Here is a 21,499-nt window from a genome sequence, read left to right as displayed (position 1 = left end):
CACTCATTCAATCTAACAATATAAGCACTTACTGCATATGTTCATGTATGTGGTAAGGGGTTACACTATGTGGTAAGGGGTTACACTCAGTGATACAGAGATTATGGATAGAATGTTATTCATACTTCCAATGAGTTCTAATCCAGTAAGGATAACTATACAAGTATACAAATAATCAAAACTTATGATTGAATATAAATAGAATAGAAAAAATTTAAAAGTGTTCTTAGGGCTCAGACAAGAGAAAAGTTTATTATCAATAGAGTCTTTAAGTAGTGAACAGTATTTAGAATGATCCAAAAAGATGAGTAACTTTACACAAGCAAGATAGGGAATCAAATGTTCTAAGTGGAAGAGATAGCTTGAGGAAATATAGTGAAGCAAGAAATCATAGCCAATGTGGTGAGATTAGAGAAGATGAAAAAATCTAGTTTTAGGGAAAGTAAACAGTATGGACAGAGGAGCAGTGGAATTAAATAATGGAAATCATGACACACTCCATTTCAAGGTGAGGACTCTGGCCATAACGTTGTGGGCAATATGCAGCAACTGCTACCTGCAGAGCAGCTTTGGGAGGATCAGTGTCATACTGACATGTGGGAGGGAACTCACATGGGAGGGAGGGCCTGGTGGTAAAACAACCCATTAATAGGCTAATGCACAAGACTGGGCAACCAAGAAGGGGCAATGAAAGAAAAGAACAGGATAGCAGTGCCTCACAGAGACTAGAAGAGGAGGAAATTTCAAGGAAAAGTGAGTTGAGCATACAATTGCTGCATATGATTAGGAAAATTTAGAAGTGTCAAAAGATCTCTCAATGCAGCCATGAGCCATCACTGTTGATCCTTTTCAGGAGACAAAGGTGTGAGTCAAACATCAATGGGTTAAAAATGAATAGGAGTTCCACTTCCAGTAATGGAGGAGCAGCTCATTTCAGACCAGCTCTCTTACAGAAAACAACTGTAATCTGGAAGGAATAGTGGCCACGAAAGATGCAGGGGGAGGAATTTACAAAAAGATACAGTGCAACCAAAAGCAAGGAGGCTAGAGTTGACCCTTTGAAAAAGGAATGGCATTGGTTAAGTTTCCTATTTTTGAAATGCCAGAGGGCATTTTTTTGGTGGGGGGCCAGAAAGCAAGCCCCAATTAGTGCCATGTGGTGGGGTTACAACACATGTAGAAATACAGTATTACTTGCTTGAAGAACCAGAGGAAAAATCCCAGAGTGAGCCACTGTGGGGAGCCTTTAATTCTAAGTATAAATTCTACGCAAATCTCTAACACCTGAAATATGCACATGCAAGGCTGAATCTAAGCAGCCCAGTTAAAGCTAAAAGATCTGAACAGAGATTTTAGCTGCCACCTACCACAAAGATGACTGAATTTGGAATTTGAATTAAGCCAAGTTAACTGGTAAAAGAACAATGATAACAAAATACTGTTAGGAGAAATATATCACAATCCAGAGTCTCCATAAAGTAACATTCATAATATTGGATTAATTCCATATTATTGAATACACAAAGAAACATAAAATGGGACTGATATTCAAAATAAAAGGCAATTGCACAATTCTGTGACTGTATCAAAAGCCACAGAATTATATACTTTAAATGAGTAAACTGCATGGTATGTGAATATATCTCAATCAAGCTGCTACAAAACAACATCAACAACAGGAAATCAACAGGGTCTACCTCTGAAATGGACTCTTAACTATAGAACAAGCTGATGGTTACCAAAGAGGAGGTGGGTGGGGGGAATGGGTGAAATAGGTGAAGGGAATTAAGAGTATATTTAAGCACTAAGTAATGTATAGAATTGTTGAATCACTATATTGTATACCTGAAGCTAATACAACACTATATCTTAACTACACTGGATTTAAAAAAAATAGGAAAAAAAAAAAAAAAGGATCTGACTCTGAAATGACCCACACAGAAATAGGAAACAAGGTTTTAAAAGCTTTTGTAATAAACAGACTCAGTTATGCAAAGGAAAAATACATGTAGTGAATAACATAAATTTTAGCAGAAAAACTAAAATGTTAATTAAAAGAATTAAGTGGAAATTCTAAAACTAAAAGTACAATACATGTCTGATAAAAAAATTCACTTATGCAGTAAAGAATAAACTTGCCCAAAGAGAGGTCTGGACTTCACTCTCAGCTCTGGGAAGCAATCTTGGAGCCCTCAGAATGCCCTGCCCTAACAGTGTCTTTGTTTACCTGAGTGTGTTAGCCATGCCAAATTATTGATGCTAACAATGTGATTTAGACTGGGGGCTTTTAGCTCAATCTTTGGGGAGATAGAAACCAAGGTCACTCATCTTTGTAGTCAACCATATCTATGTTACCAAGGTCCAGTAAAAATTTTGGACACCAAGGCTCAAGCGAGCCTCTCTGGGTGATAATGGTCTGTGCACATTGCTGATATTGTTGTTTAGAAGCACAGGCACTGTCTCTGACCCCACTGAGAGAAGACAACTAACTGAAAGCTTCATGCTTAGAACTCTCCTGTCATGTGCCTCTTGCCTTAGCTAACTTTAATCTATATCCTCTCATTGTAATAAACCATAACCATGGGTGTAACAGCTTTGAGTGAATTCTGTGAGTCCTTCAAATGAATTATTGAATCTGAAGGTGGTCTGGGTGATCCTTGCTCATAGTTGACATCCAAAGTGAGAGTAGCCTTGAGGAATCCCAAACTTGGCATCACTAGATAGGTTAAAAGCAGATTGGAGATGACAGAAGAGTTAGTGAACTTAAACAGAAATGTTCAAATCTGAAGAATACAGAGAAAAAAAATTTTAAATGTGAACAGAGCCTCAGTGATATATAGGACAATCTTGAAAGATCTAAAATAATGCAGAGTCTCATAAATAGATGAAAGAGGGAATGGGCAAGAAAAAATATTTGAAAAATTAATAGGTATAAATTCTTTAAATTTGGTGAAAGATATACACCTGCAGATTCAAGAGCTCAAAGTACCAGAGTAAGGAAAAATACAAAGAAAGCCACATTTTAAACTGCTGAAAATCAAAGTTAGAGGAAATCATGAAAGCAACCAAGAAAAAATTAGCACATGCCTCACATATTTTCAATTCTACTGACTTATCATCAAAATAATAGGGACCAAAAAACACTGGAAAGGCTATTTTAAACCTTTTTTTAAAAATCCATCAACCTAGAATTCTGTATCCACCAAAAATATTCTTCAAGAGTGAAGATAAATAAAGATGTTTTAAAGTAAATAAAAATGGGAAGAATTCATCACCAGCAGACCTGCCCTACAAGAACTGCTACATGAAGTTCTTTAGGCTGAAGGTAAATGATATGAGAAGGAACCTCAGATCTTGATAAAGAAGTAGGTAAACAGAAAACATTTTTCCTCTTAATTCTTTAATATAACTGTATAAAACAACAACAAAAAAACCCACATTGTATTGTGAAGTTTATTTTTTTTTAGTTTTTTAAAAATTTTTATTTATTTATGATAGTCACATATTATTTTTATGATAGTCACAGAGAGATAGAGAGAGAGGCAGAGACACAGGCAGAGGGAGAAGCAGGCTCCATGCACCGGGAGCCCGACGTGGGATTCGATCCCGGGTCTCCAGGATCGCCCCCTGGGCCAAAGGCAGGCGCCAAACCGCTGCGCCACCCAGGGATCCCGTATTGCGAAGTTTAAAAAGAAAATAGATAGCATAAAGTACAGGGAATAAGGAATAAATGGACCGATAAACTTGTAAGGGACTTACATTTGAAAGGAAATGGTAAAATATTAGCTCAAAGTAGATTGTGAAAATTTAAGGAGAATACAATGCAATCCTAGAGCAACTACTAAAATATAATGCAAAGAGGCAAAGCTAAAAAGCAAGTAGACAAGTTAAAATAAAGCCTATATGATTAAATTAATCCACAGATAGCAGGAAAGGAAGAAGAGAAAATAAAATATAAAGCGACAAAGAGAAATCCAGGAATAAAATGACAAACCTAGATACAACACCACCGGCCATTACAATAAATGTTAAATGGATGAAATTTTCTAATTAAAAGGCCATAATTGTCAAAATCAATAAAAAAGCAAAACCAAACTAGAGGTTATCTGCAGTTAACAAACTAAATATAATGACTTAGAGAAATAGAAAGTAAAGAGATGGAAAAACAAAGGACCACACCAACAGTAAGTATAAGAAGGTAAGAGTATCAGATAAAGTAGACCTCAAGACAAAAAGGCCTGACCAATGACAAAAAAGAAACATTTCATAATGATAAAAGGGCCAATCTGTCAGGAAGACAAAAACAATCATAAATGAGTATGTACCCAATGACAGTTTCAAAGTCCATGAAGCCATGTTTCACAGAGATAAAGAGTAACAGAGAAGTCCACAATAATAGTTGGAGATTTAACAACCTCCTTCTTAGCAAGTGACAAAACATATGGACAAAAAAATCAAAACAAAGATGATTTGAACATTCAGCACCATTAACTACCTTGACCTGATATCTGTAAGACATTACTCCCAATGAAATTCTACAAAGTATGTTCTCTGACCACAATGAAATTAAATAGAATTTGATAACAAATATGTATCTAGGAAAATTCAAAATGTTTAAAATTAAATAACCCTTTTAGGAGTTAAAGAAAAATCACAATGATCTTAGAAAATATTTTTAAACTCAGTGAGGGTAAAAACAAAATATATCAAAAATGACTGGAAACGGGCAAAGCAGTGTTTGGAGAAAATTTTATATTTTTCTAATATATGCACTTTTAAAATATTTGCATTAAAAAAAATATTTGCATTATTTCTAATATATGCATAATTTTTATATTTTTATTTTCTAATATATGCATTACTTTATATTTTCTAATATATGCATAATTTTATATTTTTCTAATATATGCATTATTTTAATGCATATATAAGAAAATAAAAATATATTTTTATATTTTTAAAAATATAAAATATAAAAATATATTTTTAAAAATATAAAATAAAATTATATTTTAAAAATATACTTTTAAAAATATAAAACATATTTTATATTAAAATTATTAAAAATTATATTTTTAAAAATATAAAATATAATATATAAAATTTTTTCTAATATATGCATAATTTTATATCTTAAATTTAAAATAATGCATATATTAGAAAAAAGAAAGGTCTAAAATCAATGGCCTGAGGTTTGACTTTGAGAAGCTAGTAAGAGAACCCAAAGTAAGCAGCAAGAAGAAAATGAAAAAATGAGACCAGAAATAAGTGAAATAAAAATGCAACAAGCAATTAAAAAATTAACAAAAGCAAAAACTGGTCTTTAAAAAGATCAAGAAAACCAATAAATCTCTTTGTAGAATGATCCAGAAAAGGAGGATGGGGTGGTTTGCAGGTAATAACAAAACTGAAAGAGGTCACTAGATATCCTACAAGCATTAAAAGGAAAATAAGAAAGTTCTATAAACAACTTTATGCTACTAAATCCAATATTTAGATGAAATGAGCAAAGTCTGGAAAATATACCTTATCAAAACTGATACAAGATGATAAAATCTGAATGGTCCAATATGCAACGGCCTTCTGAACCCCAGGTTCCAAGCCCTCCAATCTATCCTATGTGCCACTGTTTGACTTGACTTCCTTAAATATACAATCTATCTTCTTACTCCTACATTTCAAAACCTCCAGGAGTTCTGCTAGCATATCTCTTGCTTAGTTTTCATATTAATCTACCATCTTCTAGCACAGTCCTGAAGGGTACTCATGCCACCATCCCTCAGATATGCCAACCCATTCTTTCACGTATCCCTTTTCATCAATGCCATCTCATTCCTGGCCAAATCTCACCTATTCTTCAAGGTTCAAATGAGTCTAACCTCCTCTGAGAAGCTTTCTAGGCTCTTCTCATCCCTCAGGGTCTCCCTTCCTGGAGTTTCATGGCAATGCCACATCACTAATATGACTTGTAGGGAGGCCCCTGTTGTCCTATGTATTAAGTCTTATTTTCCCAATTAAATTATAAGCTTTTTGAGGGCATAGATTTTTTTCTTAAATCTCTATCCCTTAAGGCAACCATTCTAGGATTTAGCACACAGTAATGATTCAATAAATACTTATAATTTATTGAATGAATCTATAATGCCAAGAGCTTATGTCTATGATTCTTATCAGACTCTCTAGATTGTCATTCTGATCTCAATACCATCTTCAGAGTTATCTCCAGGGATTTGCCAGACTTTTCCTAGCAACTATATTCATGAAACATCTGGTTACGATAAGCAGAGGGTAGAAGGGAGGGAGGAGCAGTGCTAAAATTATATAAATGGAGAGAGAGGTGCCTCAGTTTTGTAGGTCACATAAGAAAAGGGAGCTGAGTTTTACATTCTGCTGCTACTAATATCCAATAAGCATACACAAATACCAATGAGGTCACCTTCCATTTGTCCTCTCCCTGTCCTGTGTCTTTGTGGACACAGAACAAACAATGGGGCCTCAGGGATGAGTTCCATTTATACTTCCAAACACATCTGTTCCTTCCATTCATTGTGTAGCCACATCTGTTTGAGAAGAGTAATGATAACAATATCTTCTAAAAAGTAGCCAGTGACCAATACTTACTGTCTCTTCCATTACATACAAATTCCCCAAAATTTATAAATGTCTTAATTGTAACCAAGTACCATCAGTGACTGCAAATCTATCTTATTTAAATAGATCTTTCAAAACATTATTTCTCATTTATACTAAAACTAGCAGTGTCATTTGTGAATATGCGTACTTTTGAGGAAAAAATACACTTCCTGTGGCATTCAAGTCACCAAGAAATCCCTTTAAACAAAATTCTTCTCAAATTCCCTTCCATTGATGACTTCCTAGCAGCTTCTCTTTCATTTAAACCAAACATAGCTTTTATATCCTCATTTCATTCCTTTTCTCTCTAATTAGATAAATCTGGTTGCTCTTCTCTTTAAACAGATTATAAGGTTGGGGTGTTCTGTTTTTCCAGTATTTCAAAATTCTAATCCTTGCAGCACTGTGATGGCAGCAAGGATCATGTGATTTAGAGCAGGAAGGCTTCAAGGAAATATATCTAAGGAAATATATAACACACACACAATGTGGAGATTCTTTAGAATACAAACACACAGATTCCTGTAAAAGATAATGGGCTACCTTGGCTACTTCCAGCCCACGGCTTTGACTCTGAATCTTACAAGCAATCCTGTCCTTACCCAGATTTGAGGATGCTCGCCCCTCTGCAGCCCGGTCCTTGAGATCCTCAGCAATGCCCAGCTGCTGCTCATGGTACTGTTTAGCCCGCTCCAAATCCTGCATACACCTGGCAGCATGGCCCAGGCCAGCATAGGCCCGCATTTCAATTGCCTTCTCCATTAATTCCTGTGCCAGCTCCAGCACATAGTTGTGGTAAGACATGGCCTTGTCAAAGTTCCTCCTGTAGTGATAGGCACTGCCCAGGTTGCTGTAGGCCCGGGCCTCTTCTCGCTTATTCCCCAGATCCTTGGCTATCTTCAGATGCTGCTCATGGCACTGCACAGCATTCTCAAAGTCACCCATGGCAATATACACAGCTCCCATGTTGCCAAGTTCTCGTGCCTCAGAAAGCTCATCTTTGGATTGCTTGGCAAGAAGAACACACTGTTTGTGACTGGCCAGTGCATTGGGGTAGTCTCCAATGGCTGTGTACACGTGGCCCAGACTGCTCAGGGCTGATGAAGCTGCCTGGAGAGAAAGGATAAGGCAGAGAAATGAAAGCATATCAGAAAATGCCTTTGGCTTGTTTTAGCAGATAAAATGTTCAGGGTTTGCCTGTAACCATCCAACTCTGCTCCTAATGGTATTTCTATCAGTGGTCCACAGACCTGTGCAGACTGAAAAAGAGGCCATCCAAACAGCAAGTTCCTAATAAAAGACAATGGTAGTTTAATCAGTAACTTTCAATGCCTAATCTCACAGAAACAGGCTGTGTTCTATATAACCTTTGTTTTAAAGACTAATTGACATTTCTAGTATTATGCTATATCTCTATTAATAGCCATTAACCTCTGTAGTAGAAGAAAACATTGAAGAAAATCAGAATTAATTACAACATATACTACAGCATAGGAAATTCATGAGAAATCCATACTTGAGTCTTTGCACTCCTGGGCCTTTCTCTAGTTGTGTTTTCTCCCAAAGCAAATGGATAGATTAATGGTAAGGGAGATACTTAGAATGATGATTGATAATTTTGTGACTTAGGTTGACTGGGTCAATTTTGTGACTGGAGGGTTCTGTTTTCTTTTCTACGTTCCCTCAATGTGACTTCATTGGTTGCTGATTATTGTGGAGGGTTTAGATTTGGATGAACCCCAGGGAAAAACAATGGTTGGTTCCAACCTACACCTCTGAATGGGGCAGTCCCACTGGGCCTCACCACCTGTTTTCAGACCCACATTGGCTCTTCTAGGGTTGTTTTTTTTTTTTTAAAGATTTTATTTACTTAGAGAGTGTGCGCGGCGCGCACAAGTGGGGGAGGGGCAAAGGGAGAAGCAGGCTCCCCCCTGAGCAGGAAGCTGGACCTGGGCCTGGATCCCAGGACTCAGGGATCATGACCTAAGCAAAAGGTAAACACTTAACTGAGTCACTTAGGTGCCCTTGGCTCTTCCAGCTTTACTCCTCTTCCCTAGAGGCTCTTCTGACCCTGGCCTCTGTGCAGAAAGAAGCTATCTTCCTAGTCCCCTCAAAATGCTTGCCACACATACAGTTCTTGTGTAAAGAAAAGGACTTGAGCTCTTTTTGTCTTAAAAGTTTTAATGAAAAGGACTGTATGTCGGTAGAGTGAGCCAAATAGGGGCAACAAAAATAACACAGGAATTATATGCCTCTGAATCTTCCACAAGTGCAATTACTCTTAGATTCTAGTCTAGAAAAAAAAAAAAAAAGATTCTAGTCTAGTTTCTAACTCCCTTGCAGAGACATAAAGGGGAAGTTACGCTGGGCTTTTCCTAATCTCCCTTTGTGTTCTGTTTTGTTTAATTACTAATAATTAAGTTTGTATTCAAATTCCAGTTAGTTAAAATATAGTATAATATTAGTTTCAGGTGTAGAATTTAGCGATTCAACACTTCCAATACAACAGCAGGTGCTCTTCACAAGTGTCTTCTTTGAGACGCCTGGGTGGCTCGGTGGTTGAGAGTCTGCCTTTGGCTCAAGTCGAGATCCCAGGGTCCTGGGATCAAGTCCCACATCAGGAGGCTCACACGGAGCCTGCTTCTCCCTCTGCCTGTGTCTCTGCCTCTGTGTGTCTCTTATGAATAAATAAACAAAATCTTAATCTTAAAAACAAACAAAAACAGGTGCCTTCCTCAATCCTTCTCACCTATTTAACCCATCCCCCACCCATCTTTGATTCTACAAGTTGGAGACTCACCAACCCTTTCCTTCCTTCATACTGTGCCTACAGCTCAAGCCATGTATTCTCCTTTCTTCATGATGATCCCTCTTCCCAACATAAGCATGTGATACTGGCAGAACAAAGAGTTCGCTCTATCACAGGTAGGCAAGTGATTTTCACAAGGGCCTCCAGGCTAGGGAATAACAATGAGATAAGACTGTCCCACCTCAAGTAAGGGCATTTCTTTTATGAGATGTGTTCTACTGTGCACTTCAGAACACTTTTATTAATATTTTATAGACATGAGTGATTTATTACCCTATTTCTTTGCCTGCAAAATAGCAGTTCTTGATCAAAATAACAGAAACACTGACCATCTTTATGATGTTTGCAACTTGTGTATTTGCAAAGGGTTCTATATCATTTTAAGTTGCCATTAAAAAAAAAGATTTTATTTATTCATTTGAGAAAGTGAGAGTACACATAAGTAGGGGTAGGGACAGAGGGAGAGGGAGAAGTAGACTCCCCACTGAGCAGGGAGCCCAATGCAGGGTTGGATCCTAGGACCCCAAGATGGTGACCTGAGCTGAAGGCAGATGCTTAACCAATAGAGCCACCCAGGTCCCCTGCCTTTTTTTTTTTTTTTAAGTCGGCTCCATGCCCAGCCCAGTGTGGGACTTGAACTCACAACACTGAGATCAAGACTTAAGCCGAGACCAAGAGTCAGACGCTTAACTGACTGAGCCACCCAGATGTCCCTTAAGTTGCTTTTATCATTTCAAAGATATTTAAACAAAAAGATTTACAAAAATAGGACATAAGTACTTAGAAATTTACTTTTTGTTTGCTTACTTTTTGTTTTTTTCTGAATAGAGAAGAGCAGAAATGCGTCCATAAAAGTCACAATGCTGTAGCAGTATGAATCTGGCAGAAGCAGCAATGATGTCATCAAAGAGCATGCCCCTTGGACAAGTACTGGTCTCAGGCTCCCACTTCAGGAGCCTTTTTGGGATCAGAGGTTAGAACTACACGTCAGCACATTGTACATGAACTTTTCTACTGCTCATGGTTCCCCTCCCCCACCCAACAATCTCCTTTTCCTCCTTTGCACAAGCCCAGGGACTTAGCCTCTTTCCTCTACTTCTGTAACTGGCCCCACCTTACACTCTCAGGTTCTCCATCCAAGTCTGACTAAGTAGCAGTAAAGTCCACAAACTCCACCCACAAATCTTTGTCACACAAAGATCTTTCACTATGGAGCTATTGTAACTTAAAATCAGATAAACTTGATTCAAAATTGCACTGCCCTGGGTTCCCTGGGTGGCTCAGCAGTTTAGCCCCTGCCTTTGGTCCAGGGCGTGATCCTGGAGTCCTGGGATCGAGTTCCGCATCGGGCTCCTAGCATGGAGCCTGCTTTTCTCTCTCTCTCTCTCTCTCTCTCTCTCTCTCTCTCTCTCTGTCTATCATGAATAAATAAATAAAATCTTTAAAAAAATTGCACTGCCCTTTACTAGCTCTGGGGCCTTTAAGACACTTAACTTCTCTGAGCCTTGTTTTCCAGACAGACATTTCTAGGTTGTAGCAGTGCACCAGGATTTGAGTGTTTTCAGAACTCAGCCATGAGCTTCTGTCAAATGTATAAACCATAAATAATTCACTAGATAATTCCAAATCGTAGATCTGGAGGCACTGGAGGCAATGAGCCTTTGAACACTGCAGGGGATGAACTTATAAGGCCTGGGGCAGGCACAGCACCCCAGGCATTACTGTTCTTAGGAACTTCTAGTTTATGGCAACTCCAAATGACAGCCATGGGATCTTCTGCTTCGGTTCTTCATTTCTCTAAATGCCAGGGAGACACAGGAGCTCAATTGCTGAAGTTCTCTGAACATAAGGAAAGGTAGTATTGGGGCATTTCTCCTCTAGGGTATGGGAAAAAGAGGAAAGGACTACCATACTAGCTCTTCTCTGGTACCCTCTGGCTACCAGACAGTGCTGTCATGCTGCAACTCTTCATGGCAGGTGTCCTAGAAACCAGCATCTCTAGACAATATAATTTATGAGGCACACATAATAGTCTCTGAATTTAGAGAGGCAGCTCTACATTAGAGATGTAATATAAGAATGGGGCAGGATTTAGAGTCAGAAGCTTTGGCTGTATAACCCTGATAAGTCACCTTGCTTCTTCACCCGTGTTTCCTTCATATATAAATTGTACTGGTATCAACAGTGTAGATACTTCCGAGAGCTAACATGGGATCAGATGAAGCAGTGCATAGGAGTGTCCTGCATAAACCATAAAGTTCTCAGTGAATGCATCACTAAGGTGTGGATGGATGTTTTATGACTGCAAGCTGGCTGGGTTAAGCTCTGTTACCTAGCAGAAGCTGGTAATGGCAACTGAACACATCAGTCATTACAACCAACTATATTCCTATCAGTTGCCACAGGAAATGAAGTCCAGTGTTTTACAGCCCTTGGGCAAATAACATGTGATGATATTTATCAGCTAAGTGAATTACAAATTAATCACTTGTCTTTGTTCCTGTTCCTGTAGAATAAGCTTAGATCTAAAACATGGTTTCAGGCTGTTAATGAGAATCTGAAGACCCACTATCTACAGGGAATCACAGGCCCCACCTCAAGCAGATGCTACATTTGCCACTAAGGTTCACTGCTGCCTTTGTATATTAATCTCTTTGAGATTTTTGTGTTAGAATAGCAGCAGCTGCTTCCCACAGTGGAAACATTTTGGAACATCTGTATTTGAATACTAAAATGCACACAAACAGTTATGCTAACAAACTATCTGGTTGGGATAAGACAATACCTTTTTTCTCTTTTTACAAGATATAAATTACTCTGGTTCTTGCCAAAGCATGATATCCAGCTGCAGACTTAGCACACAGGAGTCAACACCCTTTGCTCTGTGACCTGAATATTTACAGAAGAAGTGCGTCTGACAAGTTAGCCTTCATGAGACTAAAGAAAGAAATTTGCTCATAATTTGCAAACAACCTTTAAGGACTTCTAGTTTGAGATATAAAATAGAGAAAGTTTAAACTACTCAAATTATAACCACATTGATAACACTACCATTAAAGATTAATTTAAAGACTTAACCATGTTTTCCTTCACATCTAGCATGTCTCCCTCTCCTCCTCCATTGTATGTATTTTTCATAAGGGTATATTTTGTGGGGGGATTAACTGCACATGCAGAGAATATCCAATATAACTGCTGGCTGACTAATTGTGGATAGTTTTTTAAAAGGAGAAATATACCAGCTAGTACCAGAAATATGGTTTTCCTTCTAAATCCACATGCATCTTGTATTCTCTGCAAGTTCAGTACCCACAAACCAAGGTCCTAGGTTAACCACTTACAGCCCAAGAGGCAGAGGGATGTAGGAGAATAGGGACAGATTCAAATCAGGAACACACAGATTCAATGACAAATTGTGTGATACTGCACAAGTTATGTGATACTGCACAAGTTTCCTCATCTGTAAGATGGGGCCATTAATAGCTTCCAGTGTGGTGAGTACTAAATAAAAGTTTTAAAAATATGGTAAAAAGTAACCAGAAAATAGAACATGAAGTTATGTCACCAGAACTAAAAAGACAACATAAGAGGCTTGCCCCACTGATGACAGGATGTGTAACCATCTTCCTATACTGAAGTATATTACTCACAGTGTTCTTCTGCAAATGTAGGCATAAGAAAATTCACCCTTTACCCAGGAGCACTCTAGAACCATTGGTATATCCAACACCTAATGTTGCTTACACTTTACTTCAAGTAGTCAAAGCTTACAAAGGTACTGGAGTGTTTTGGGTTCATTGGTTGGTTGGTTGGTTGGTTTGTTCATTCATCCATGAAAAATCTCTAGACTGGCACAAACGCAGTCAACTAATTTTTGAGAAAGAAGCAAAGGCAATTTAATGGAGAAAGGACAGTCTTTTCAACAAAGGGTGCTGGAATAACTGGACATCCGCATGCAAAAAAGTGAATCTAGACTCAGACCTTACATCTTTCACACAAGTTGACTCAAAATGGATCACAGACCTAAATGTAAGATGCAGAAGTATAAAACTCCTAGAAGATAACATAAGAGAAACTCTAGGAGACCTAGGGTTTGACAATGAGTTTTGAGATATAAGACCAAAGGCATGACCCATAGCAAAAAAAATGGTAAGTTGGACTTTAACTGTGCTCTACAAAAGATACTGCTAAAAGAATGAAAAGATCAACCACAGGCTGGGACAAAATATTTGCAAAACACATATCTGACAAAAGACTTGTATCCAAAATATGTTTTTTAAAGAAAAACCCTTAAAGCTTAGAAATTAAAAAAAAAACCTGATTTTAAAATAGGCAAAAGATCTGAGCAGACACTTCACCAGAGAAGATATAATGATGGTAAATAAGCATATGAAAAGATGCTTCACATCGTATGCCATCAGGGAATTAAAAATTAAAACAATGAGATAGCACTGCACACTAATTAGAATAACTAAAATCCAAAAAACTGACAATACCAAATGCTGGTGTGTATGTGGAATAACAGGAACTCTCATTTCATTGCTGATGAGGATTCCACTTGAAACAGCCACTTTGGAGGACAGCTGGGCAGTTTTCTACAAAACTAAACATATTTTTACCACATTATCCAGCAATCATGCTCCCCTGTATTTACCCTAATGAAATGAAACCTATGTCCACACAAAAACCTGCACATGAATTCATAATTGCTAAAAACTGGAAGCAACCAAGATGTCTTCCAGTAGGTGAATCCATAAACCCTGGTATATCCTTATTATGGAATGTTATTTAGTGCTGAAAAGAAATGATGGAGCCACAAAGAGACATACAGGAACCCTTAACTGTACATTGCTAATGAAAGAAGCCAGTCTGAAAAGGCTACATACTGTATGATCCCAATTTCTGACACTCTGTAAAAGGCAAAACTACAGAGAAAACAAAAAAAAAAAAATCAGTGGTTGCAGGTAAAGGCTAAATAAGCAGAGTACAGAGGATTCTTGGACAGTGAAACTATTCCGCATGACACCTAAATGGTGGATACATGACATATTGCATTCTTACAGTCTGAAATGACACACACAGTGTATTTAATGAGTGTACTGTAGCTTGAAAATACACCCTTAATCAGTAACTGAGCTGATAAAGTAAGTCTGTGTAAAAGTTAAATGATAGTTGAACATCTAGAGTTACTTACTCAAGAGTCACAAAACCAACTGGACAAAAATAATAAAAAGAAATTACTATCTATATTATTGAGGACATTATCCATGATATCACCCCAATGGCATCTCTATAAGAACTAATGGAAAAATTTCTTTTAGATTTCAATGCTTTTACCAAGCAACTGCTATAGTTTTATCTTAAAAAAAATAAATTGTGAATCTTGCAAGTGGTCAAATTTACTCTTTTGTTTGGATTACCAGGAAGCTTATGGCTTGATACAGAGCCTCCCTTTAACAGCCAAATAGAATCCCATAATATGTGCAGAATCTGCCCTGGCTTCAGCCTTATGACATAACTTTAATGCTCTCATTACTCTGATTTCTTCCCATTTATGTTTTGTGTCCTGCTCCCAAAAATCCTTCTTGGATTAAGACAGAGAAAAAAAACCAAATCAACAAAACACAAACAAAATGATTAAATATTAAAGCTCTTGGTAGGGAGAAAGCTTCCTGAAATGGGATCTCTAAGAATTGTGAACTCACAGCCACAACCTAAAGAAGAAACTTAAATACCACACAAACAGGGAAGTTGTAATTATATGGTCTTTAGTATTCTTAAATCATTTTTGTGTTGTACACGTTCTATAATTGGTACCAGCTTTATTATAATCAATCTAACAAGTTTGTCCCAATGCCTAAATCTAGGGTTGGAGGACTACTCTGCAGTTGTTTCTTAAAAGGTAAAAGAGTGATTTGTGTATATCTGAGTTCTTTCTACCATATAGTATCCCATGGTAGAAACAGTTGGTTTGAATCTGTTACTCTGAGCTTAGAGAGCGGTTAGTGATTGTTATAGCTTCTCCACAGCAATCTATCAGCCTTTTCTAATACTGTGGGGCCAGAGAGCTTTCATAATAATTATTTTTATCAAAATTATATTAGGGTTGGAAGAATAACACAATGTCAGAAAGATCTATTACCTAGACCCAAGAGTTGCTATCACAGGTGATAAATTATTTATAATGCCCAGCATTAATACAGCAATGTTTTCAAACCAAGAATTTGTAAATGTCCTTTGCAGATGCAAATTAACAGATTAATAAGGAAACAAGCTTTCTTGTATGAGAAGCTGAGATGACAGATTAGCTATTAAGAGCAATTTATAGGTCATAAGATATGAAAGTTGGCAAGAAGCACTACCTTGGCTGGCTCTATAAATAGTAAAACTGCATTTAGTTTCCCAGAGGTATCCTGTTAGACATTTTAATTATACCATAAAAACTGCCAGAATTTATAATGATTTCATTTTTTAAAAAACTTGATGCTCCATGTAAACTTGAGGCAATACAACAGGCATCTATGCTATGTGCTATAACTGCCAAGTTGCAGCCAGTGGAAGAGTGCGTGCTGCTTTTTGCAAAGGACTACAAGTGTTAAGTGTTCAGTTTGATGCTGAACCTCAAAGGAAAGACATGTTACCCCCTAATATCTCCCACAGGTCACGTAAGGATTCTCCTCCCTCCTTCACCTCTGGACACGTTCCATTGTAACCCAACACTGTCCATCTAGGATTATTTGTACAAAGAACAGCCTACATTCTGCATAGCTCCTTGGTCACAAAATGATGACCATGTAAAAACCCTAGAGTCTTGATAGTCCTTTTAGGGAGTTGAATTTAACTGGGGATAAATTTCGTCACTTACTTAAAATAATTAGTTAAGATGATTTTTGGAAACTTATTTTCCATTCTCAGTTTCACCTACATCTTCAGTTTTATTTGGGGGAGTGATAGATAACCCAATCTCAAATAAGTTTTAATGACATAATTCACTCAAGTTTCTTAAGCAATAATTTGACCTGAGTTTGGAGACATATTCAACTATAATGCTGCTTTAGTCCAATCAAAACTATTCCATTCTATACTTGCCAGCCAACCTGACTTTTAGTAGGCTATAAAATATTGTTCTGTAGGGGGTTGGAATGTAGTAAATCACCCTTTGAAGACAGTGCTTACACCAAATCATAAAATCTGGCTTTGGCTGGGCAGGATATAATGGAGAAATTTGAAGAGAGAGAAAACACATATGTGTGCAAGTGCATACAAGAGGCAGAAAAGACATTTCTGAGGAGGAAGAAAGCCCAAGAAAAGGACAGCTTATTTGCTGGGGCCAACAAATAATAACAACCAAGAAATCTTTAAATTGGATGGAAAGGAGTTTCCAAGGGTCCTGGAAATATGTTAGAAAATTAAGAAACAGCTGAGAACTTCTGCTACCACCCATGAAAGAATATCAGTATGGCCCTCTCACTATAAAGAATAGGTCCTGGGATCCCTGGGTGGCGCAGTGGTTTGGCGCCTGCCTTTGGCCCAGGGCGCGATCCTGGAGACCCGGGATCGAATCCCACGTCGGGCTCCCGGTGCATGGAGCCTGCTTCTCCCTCTGCCTGTGTCTCTGCCTCTCTCTCTCTCTCCCTCTCTCTCTCTCTCTCTCTCTCTCTCTGTGTGTGTGTGTGTGTGTGTGTGACTATCATAAATAAATTTTTAAAAAATTTAAAAAAAAATAGGTCCTAATGCAGACTGAGACTTTCTGAAATGCATGTCTTCTAAGTGTTCAAGAATAAATGGCCCACAATCTCAGCTCTCTGTAATTTGTTCATTCCACAAATTCAACTTCTATCCCTGTTGGATGATTCCAAACTTGGATTTTGGAACAAGAGAAAAAATTTTTGAGCTAGAAGAGGCCTTATAGATCACCTAATCCACCAGTTTTCAAACTTTGCTTAAATCAAATTACAAATACGTATGATTTGTGTGATTAAAGCATACTTGTTTAGGTTAACTTGGACTAAGGTGTATTCTTCTCCCTAAGCATTAAAAGAATTCTGGCATCTTGAAGGATTCTTTAGAGCAGAATTTGAAAATCATTCATCAATATAAGCGCCTCGATGTCTTTTAATGTAGAAATTAAGGCCAAGAAACATCAAGTACCCTGGCCAAAGATCAACCCACTAAACAACCAGCAAAGGCAGGACTAGAGCCTACGTCTCCAAGCTCCTATTGGTGCCTCCTCACTCAGCTTTGCCAAATTGCACCATACCATCTCACAGTCACCTCAGACTCAGGCTCTCACTGCCCTTTCCTAAGTCCTCTTTACTCCTGTGACTTCCATGATAAACAAAAGAAGTGAATGTTGTCACCATGCCTTTCAACCAGTCAAAAGTTCAGTGTTATCATTCATTTTTCCATGTCTTAGGGCCTTCATAGTCAGCCTCCCCCAAGAACAGCTTTATCAGACTCCTGAATTTACAATTATACTAGTTATTTAATAATCTTTATCCAAATGCCAATGATTTATATACAAGATCCACTTAGAATTAATTTCTAACAGTTTTATTTTGAATAATAAATATTCTCTTCAGGATGTGTGGTAATATTAAAAGATGAGGTTGGTAAAAAAAAAAAAAAAAAGATGAGGTTGGTAAGATATTTTAAATACATGTTGCTCTTCTCTCCAAAACCCGAGCCAGCTATTTGATGAAACTCAACAGCAAACTTTATTTTTTCTTTAAAGATTGATTTGTTTGTTTGTTTGTTTATTTATTTATTTGATACAGAGAAAGAGAGAGAGAGCAAGCAGAAGGCAGGGACAGAAGGAGAAGGAGAGGGAAAGAAACAGATCCCCCCCACCACCACCACTGAAAACAGAGCCCAGCAGGGCTCGATCTCAGGACCCTGAGATCACAACCTGAGATAAAACCAAGAGTGGGACACTTAACCACTGAACTACCCAGGTGCCCCTCAACAGTAAACTTTAACTAAACTTTAGTACCTGCAGTGCCTGGGTGGCTCAGTTGGTTAAGCCTCGACTCTTGGTTTCAGCTCAGATAATGATCTCAGGGTTGTGAAATCAAGCCCCACAACAGGCTCTGTGCTGGGCATGGAGTTTGCTTAAGACTCTCTCTCCCTCCTTCTTCACCCCCCCAAATTTTGTTTTTTAATTAAAAAAAAACTTTAATAACTTTCCCAACAGTTGCTGATTCTGTCTCCTAAATAATAATGGACTTAGGGGCACCTGGGTGTCTCAGGGGTTGAGCATCTGCCTTTGGCTCAGGTAGTGATCCCAGGGTCCTGGGATCGAGTCCTGCATTGGGCTCCTCGCAGCGAGCCTGCTTCTCTTTCTGCCTATGTGTCTGCCTCTCTCTCTATGTCTCTCATGAATAAATAAATAAAATCTTTTTAGAAATAATAATAGGGACGCCTGGGTGGCTCAGCGGTTGAGCATCTGCCTTCACTTAGGTTGTGATCCCGGGGTCCGGGATCAAGTCCCACATCAGGCTCCCTGCAAGGAGCCTGCTTCTCTCTCTGCCTATATCTCTGCCTCTGTGTGTCTCTCATAAATAAATAAATAAAATATTTAAAATAATAATAATAATAATAATAATAATAGACTTAGTAATGCCAGGTAATACAGTGAATAGAACTAGATTTGAATACTGACTCTGTTCCCTTAAGGAAGTTACTGACTCTCTCTGCCTTGTTTCCTTATCTATAAATTGGGAGTAATGATATCTGTCTTGTGGGACTGTTATAAGCATACATTTAAAGAGCTTAGAATTGTGCCTGGAACATAACAAGTATTCAGATACTGCTGGCTGTTATTATAGATGCTAAATACCAATAAAAAAGAGTAAATTAGGTAATTTTAAAGTCATACATTTATATTCATTTAATCCTTTTTGTACATTTATTTAAAATTTAAATGCACTAAATTAGTGCCTTCTTCCCCTCACTTATTATATTAATTTAAAAAACCTGAAAATGTCATTTCCCTTGTGTTACATTTGTCACTGTTCCTTTGGCACAAAAATTATTTGGGCATGCAAGCACATTACATTCCTTTTTGGGAATCCCCAAAGAAGACATTACACCAAGATCTAAAAAAGGAACACAATACATTCACTGAAGAAAACCAAAATTTTAATTAATATCCTAAGTTATTTTTTTAATATTAGCTTACTATAAAAATAACCAAACTGACATTAAATATAGGTTACACTGATAGATAAAATTTCTAATTATAAGTATGATTGAATTTTTCATCATGTTAGTTTTCTTATTTGTTTTTCAGTGGTATGCTTGTTTTGGATGAAAGTGAATACCATAAAATGTACTAAAGTTTCAAAGGAAATATGTTCTGAAGCAAAAAGAGTTGATTCATATATTTTCTATTTAAAGCAATAGGAAAAGATACAGGATAGGGGTGAAGGGGAAAGGAGCATAGTAGGAGACAGGTTAGACTGGGGCTTCTTGAAACCACGAGTTGGCTTATTCATCTCTAACTTCACAGTCTAGCATAATACCTGGCACTCAACAAACATTTGAAGAACCAAACTGATAGTCATGGGACTTTTGGTCTGCATAAGGATATAAAAGAAGAAATGCCAGTCTGCAGTCCCAAAGAAATGCCAGTCTTCTATCCTCAAAGGTAAGAATGCCAGAATGAATATGTGGTACCAGTACCTCTCAACCTCTAGCTCTATAAGCAAAATTCTGGTTCACTACAACTTTCCTGCTTGGTGTTTGTCTTTGTAGAACTCATGATCCCTCATATTTGTCCTCGATTTTCTTCTACCTGTTACTCCTCATCCAGTCAGTCATAGTCTTGCTAATAAGTCTTATGACACTATTCTCTTTTACCTTTGCATTGTTCACATGAGACATAAAGTGACTAAACAGGAGTCACTATTATTTTTGTTATAATACTATTTTTCCTAAGAAAAATTATAATGGTACCCCAAATTAAAGTCTAGGAAAATTAGTAAAATTCAGATTTTTTCTGGGTACCATTAAATGCTTTCTTAGAAAAAATAGATCATCACAGTAAGTATGACTACTGTTCATTGAGAGCCAGGCACACCACATTTTGTCAATTCAAAGTTGCACCCGTCAATTTATTTAGCACCTTACAATATGTACCACCAAAAAAGGGACAACAATGTTGCAATCAAATAACGTCCATATGCTTACTTATTGAATTTAAGAACATCCTGATTTCAGATATACTAAAATGCGGGGGAAAAAAGTGCATCTTAGTGTCAGTGAATTATGATGTATCAGGTGTTTATTTACATTATCCCAAATCCCCATCAGGACCTACAAGATAGAAATTTTTACCTTCTTTTTACAGATGAGGCTATAGACAACATTAAGCAACTGGTTCAAAGTCAAATAATCAATAAACAGGAAGTTTGGGATTTATATCGAGGCCTACCTGACTGCAAATCAGAGTATTTCCATCACACTTCATTTCCTCCAGAAATCCTAGACAAAAAAAATGAGGAAGAAGGCAAGGGCACTGGCTCTTAAAAGGACTCATTATTATTGCTGTCTACAATTAGGTCCTTAGAATAGCTTAGTAGGCGGGTGTTTCTAACTTGAATATTTAATAAAAATGGCTATTGTCAAACTATATCACAAACTGGATACAGACTCAGAATTTTATTAAGACTGAGGAAGAAAAACCTACAATAATTCTACCACACTGCAGTAGCATCTTACAATTTTTTACTCCCTCTCCCCTAGATAGAAAAACTACCTTTAGATGTCTTCAAGTTTGCCAATCTACTCATGAGTCTAAAAAGAGGTATATTTTATTTGATTAATATTATCCTCAGGATTATATATAAATGCTGGGATATAAAGTGAAAACTTTAGGGAATGTGCCAAGTCTAGGACTGGTTAATGTGTCTGGCATGCCTGAAAAATCCCAGAAAGCAGCTCCCAAATGTCTATAATTACAGACATTCAGAAGACAGGTTCTGATTCAGGTTTAAGTTTACTCCATTTAGGGATAGAGATGGTTTTCAATAAGAGTACTGGCTGTGAGTTCAGGCA

At 37.4% G+C, this 21,499-nt stretch overlaps 1 protein-coding gene across 3 annotated transcripts in view; it reads right to left on the bottom strand.

Annotated features, from left to right (window-relative positions):
- TTC28 (tetratricopeptide repeat domain 28) overlaps positions 1–21,499 on the bottom strand; it is a 616,175-nt gene that overhangs the window by 165,407 nt on the left and 429,269 nt on the right. For all 3 annotated transcript variants that reach the window (XM_041728768.1, XM_041728769.1, XM_041728770.1), the window contains one exon: positions 7,236–7,743. In XM_041728768.1, the coding sequence (XP_041584702.1) occupies positions 7,236–7,743 (508 nt within the window). The remainder of the gene's footprint in view (positions 1–7,235; positions 7,744–21,499) is intronic.

This window comes from Vulpes lagopus, chromosome 14 (genome assembly GCF_018345385.1).
Source record: "Vulpes lagopus strain Blue_001 chromosome 14, ASM1834538v1, whole genome shotgun sequence".
In the NCBI taxonomy this organism is placed as follows: Eukaryota; Metazoa; Chordata; class Mammalia; order Carnivora; family Canidae; genus Vulpes; species Vulpes lagopus.
This window is presented reverse-complemented; position numbering and strand designations above follow the sequence as displayed.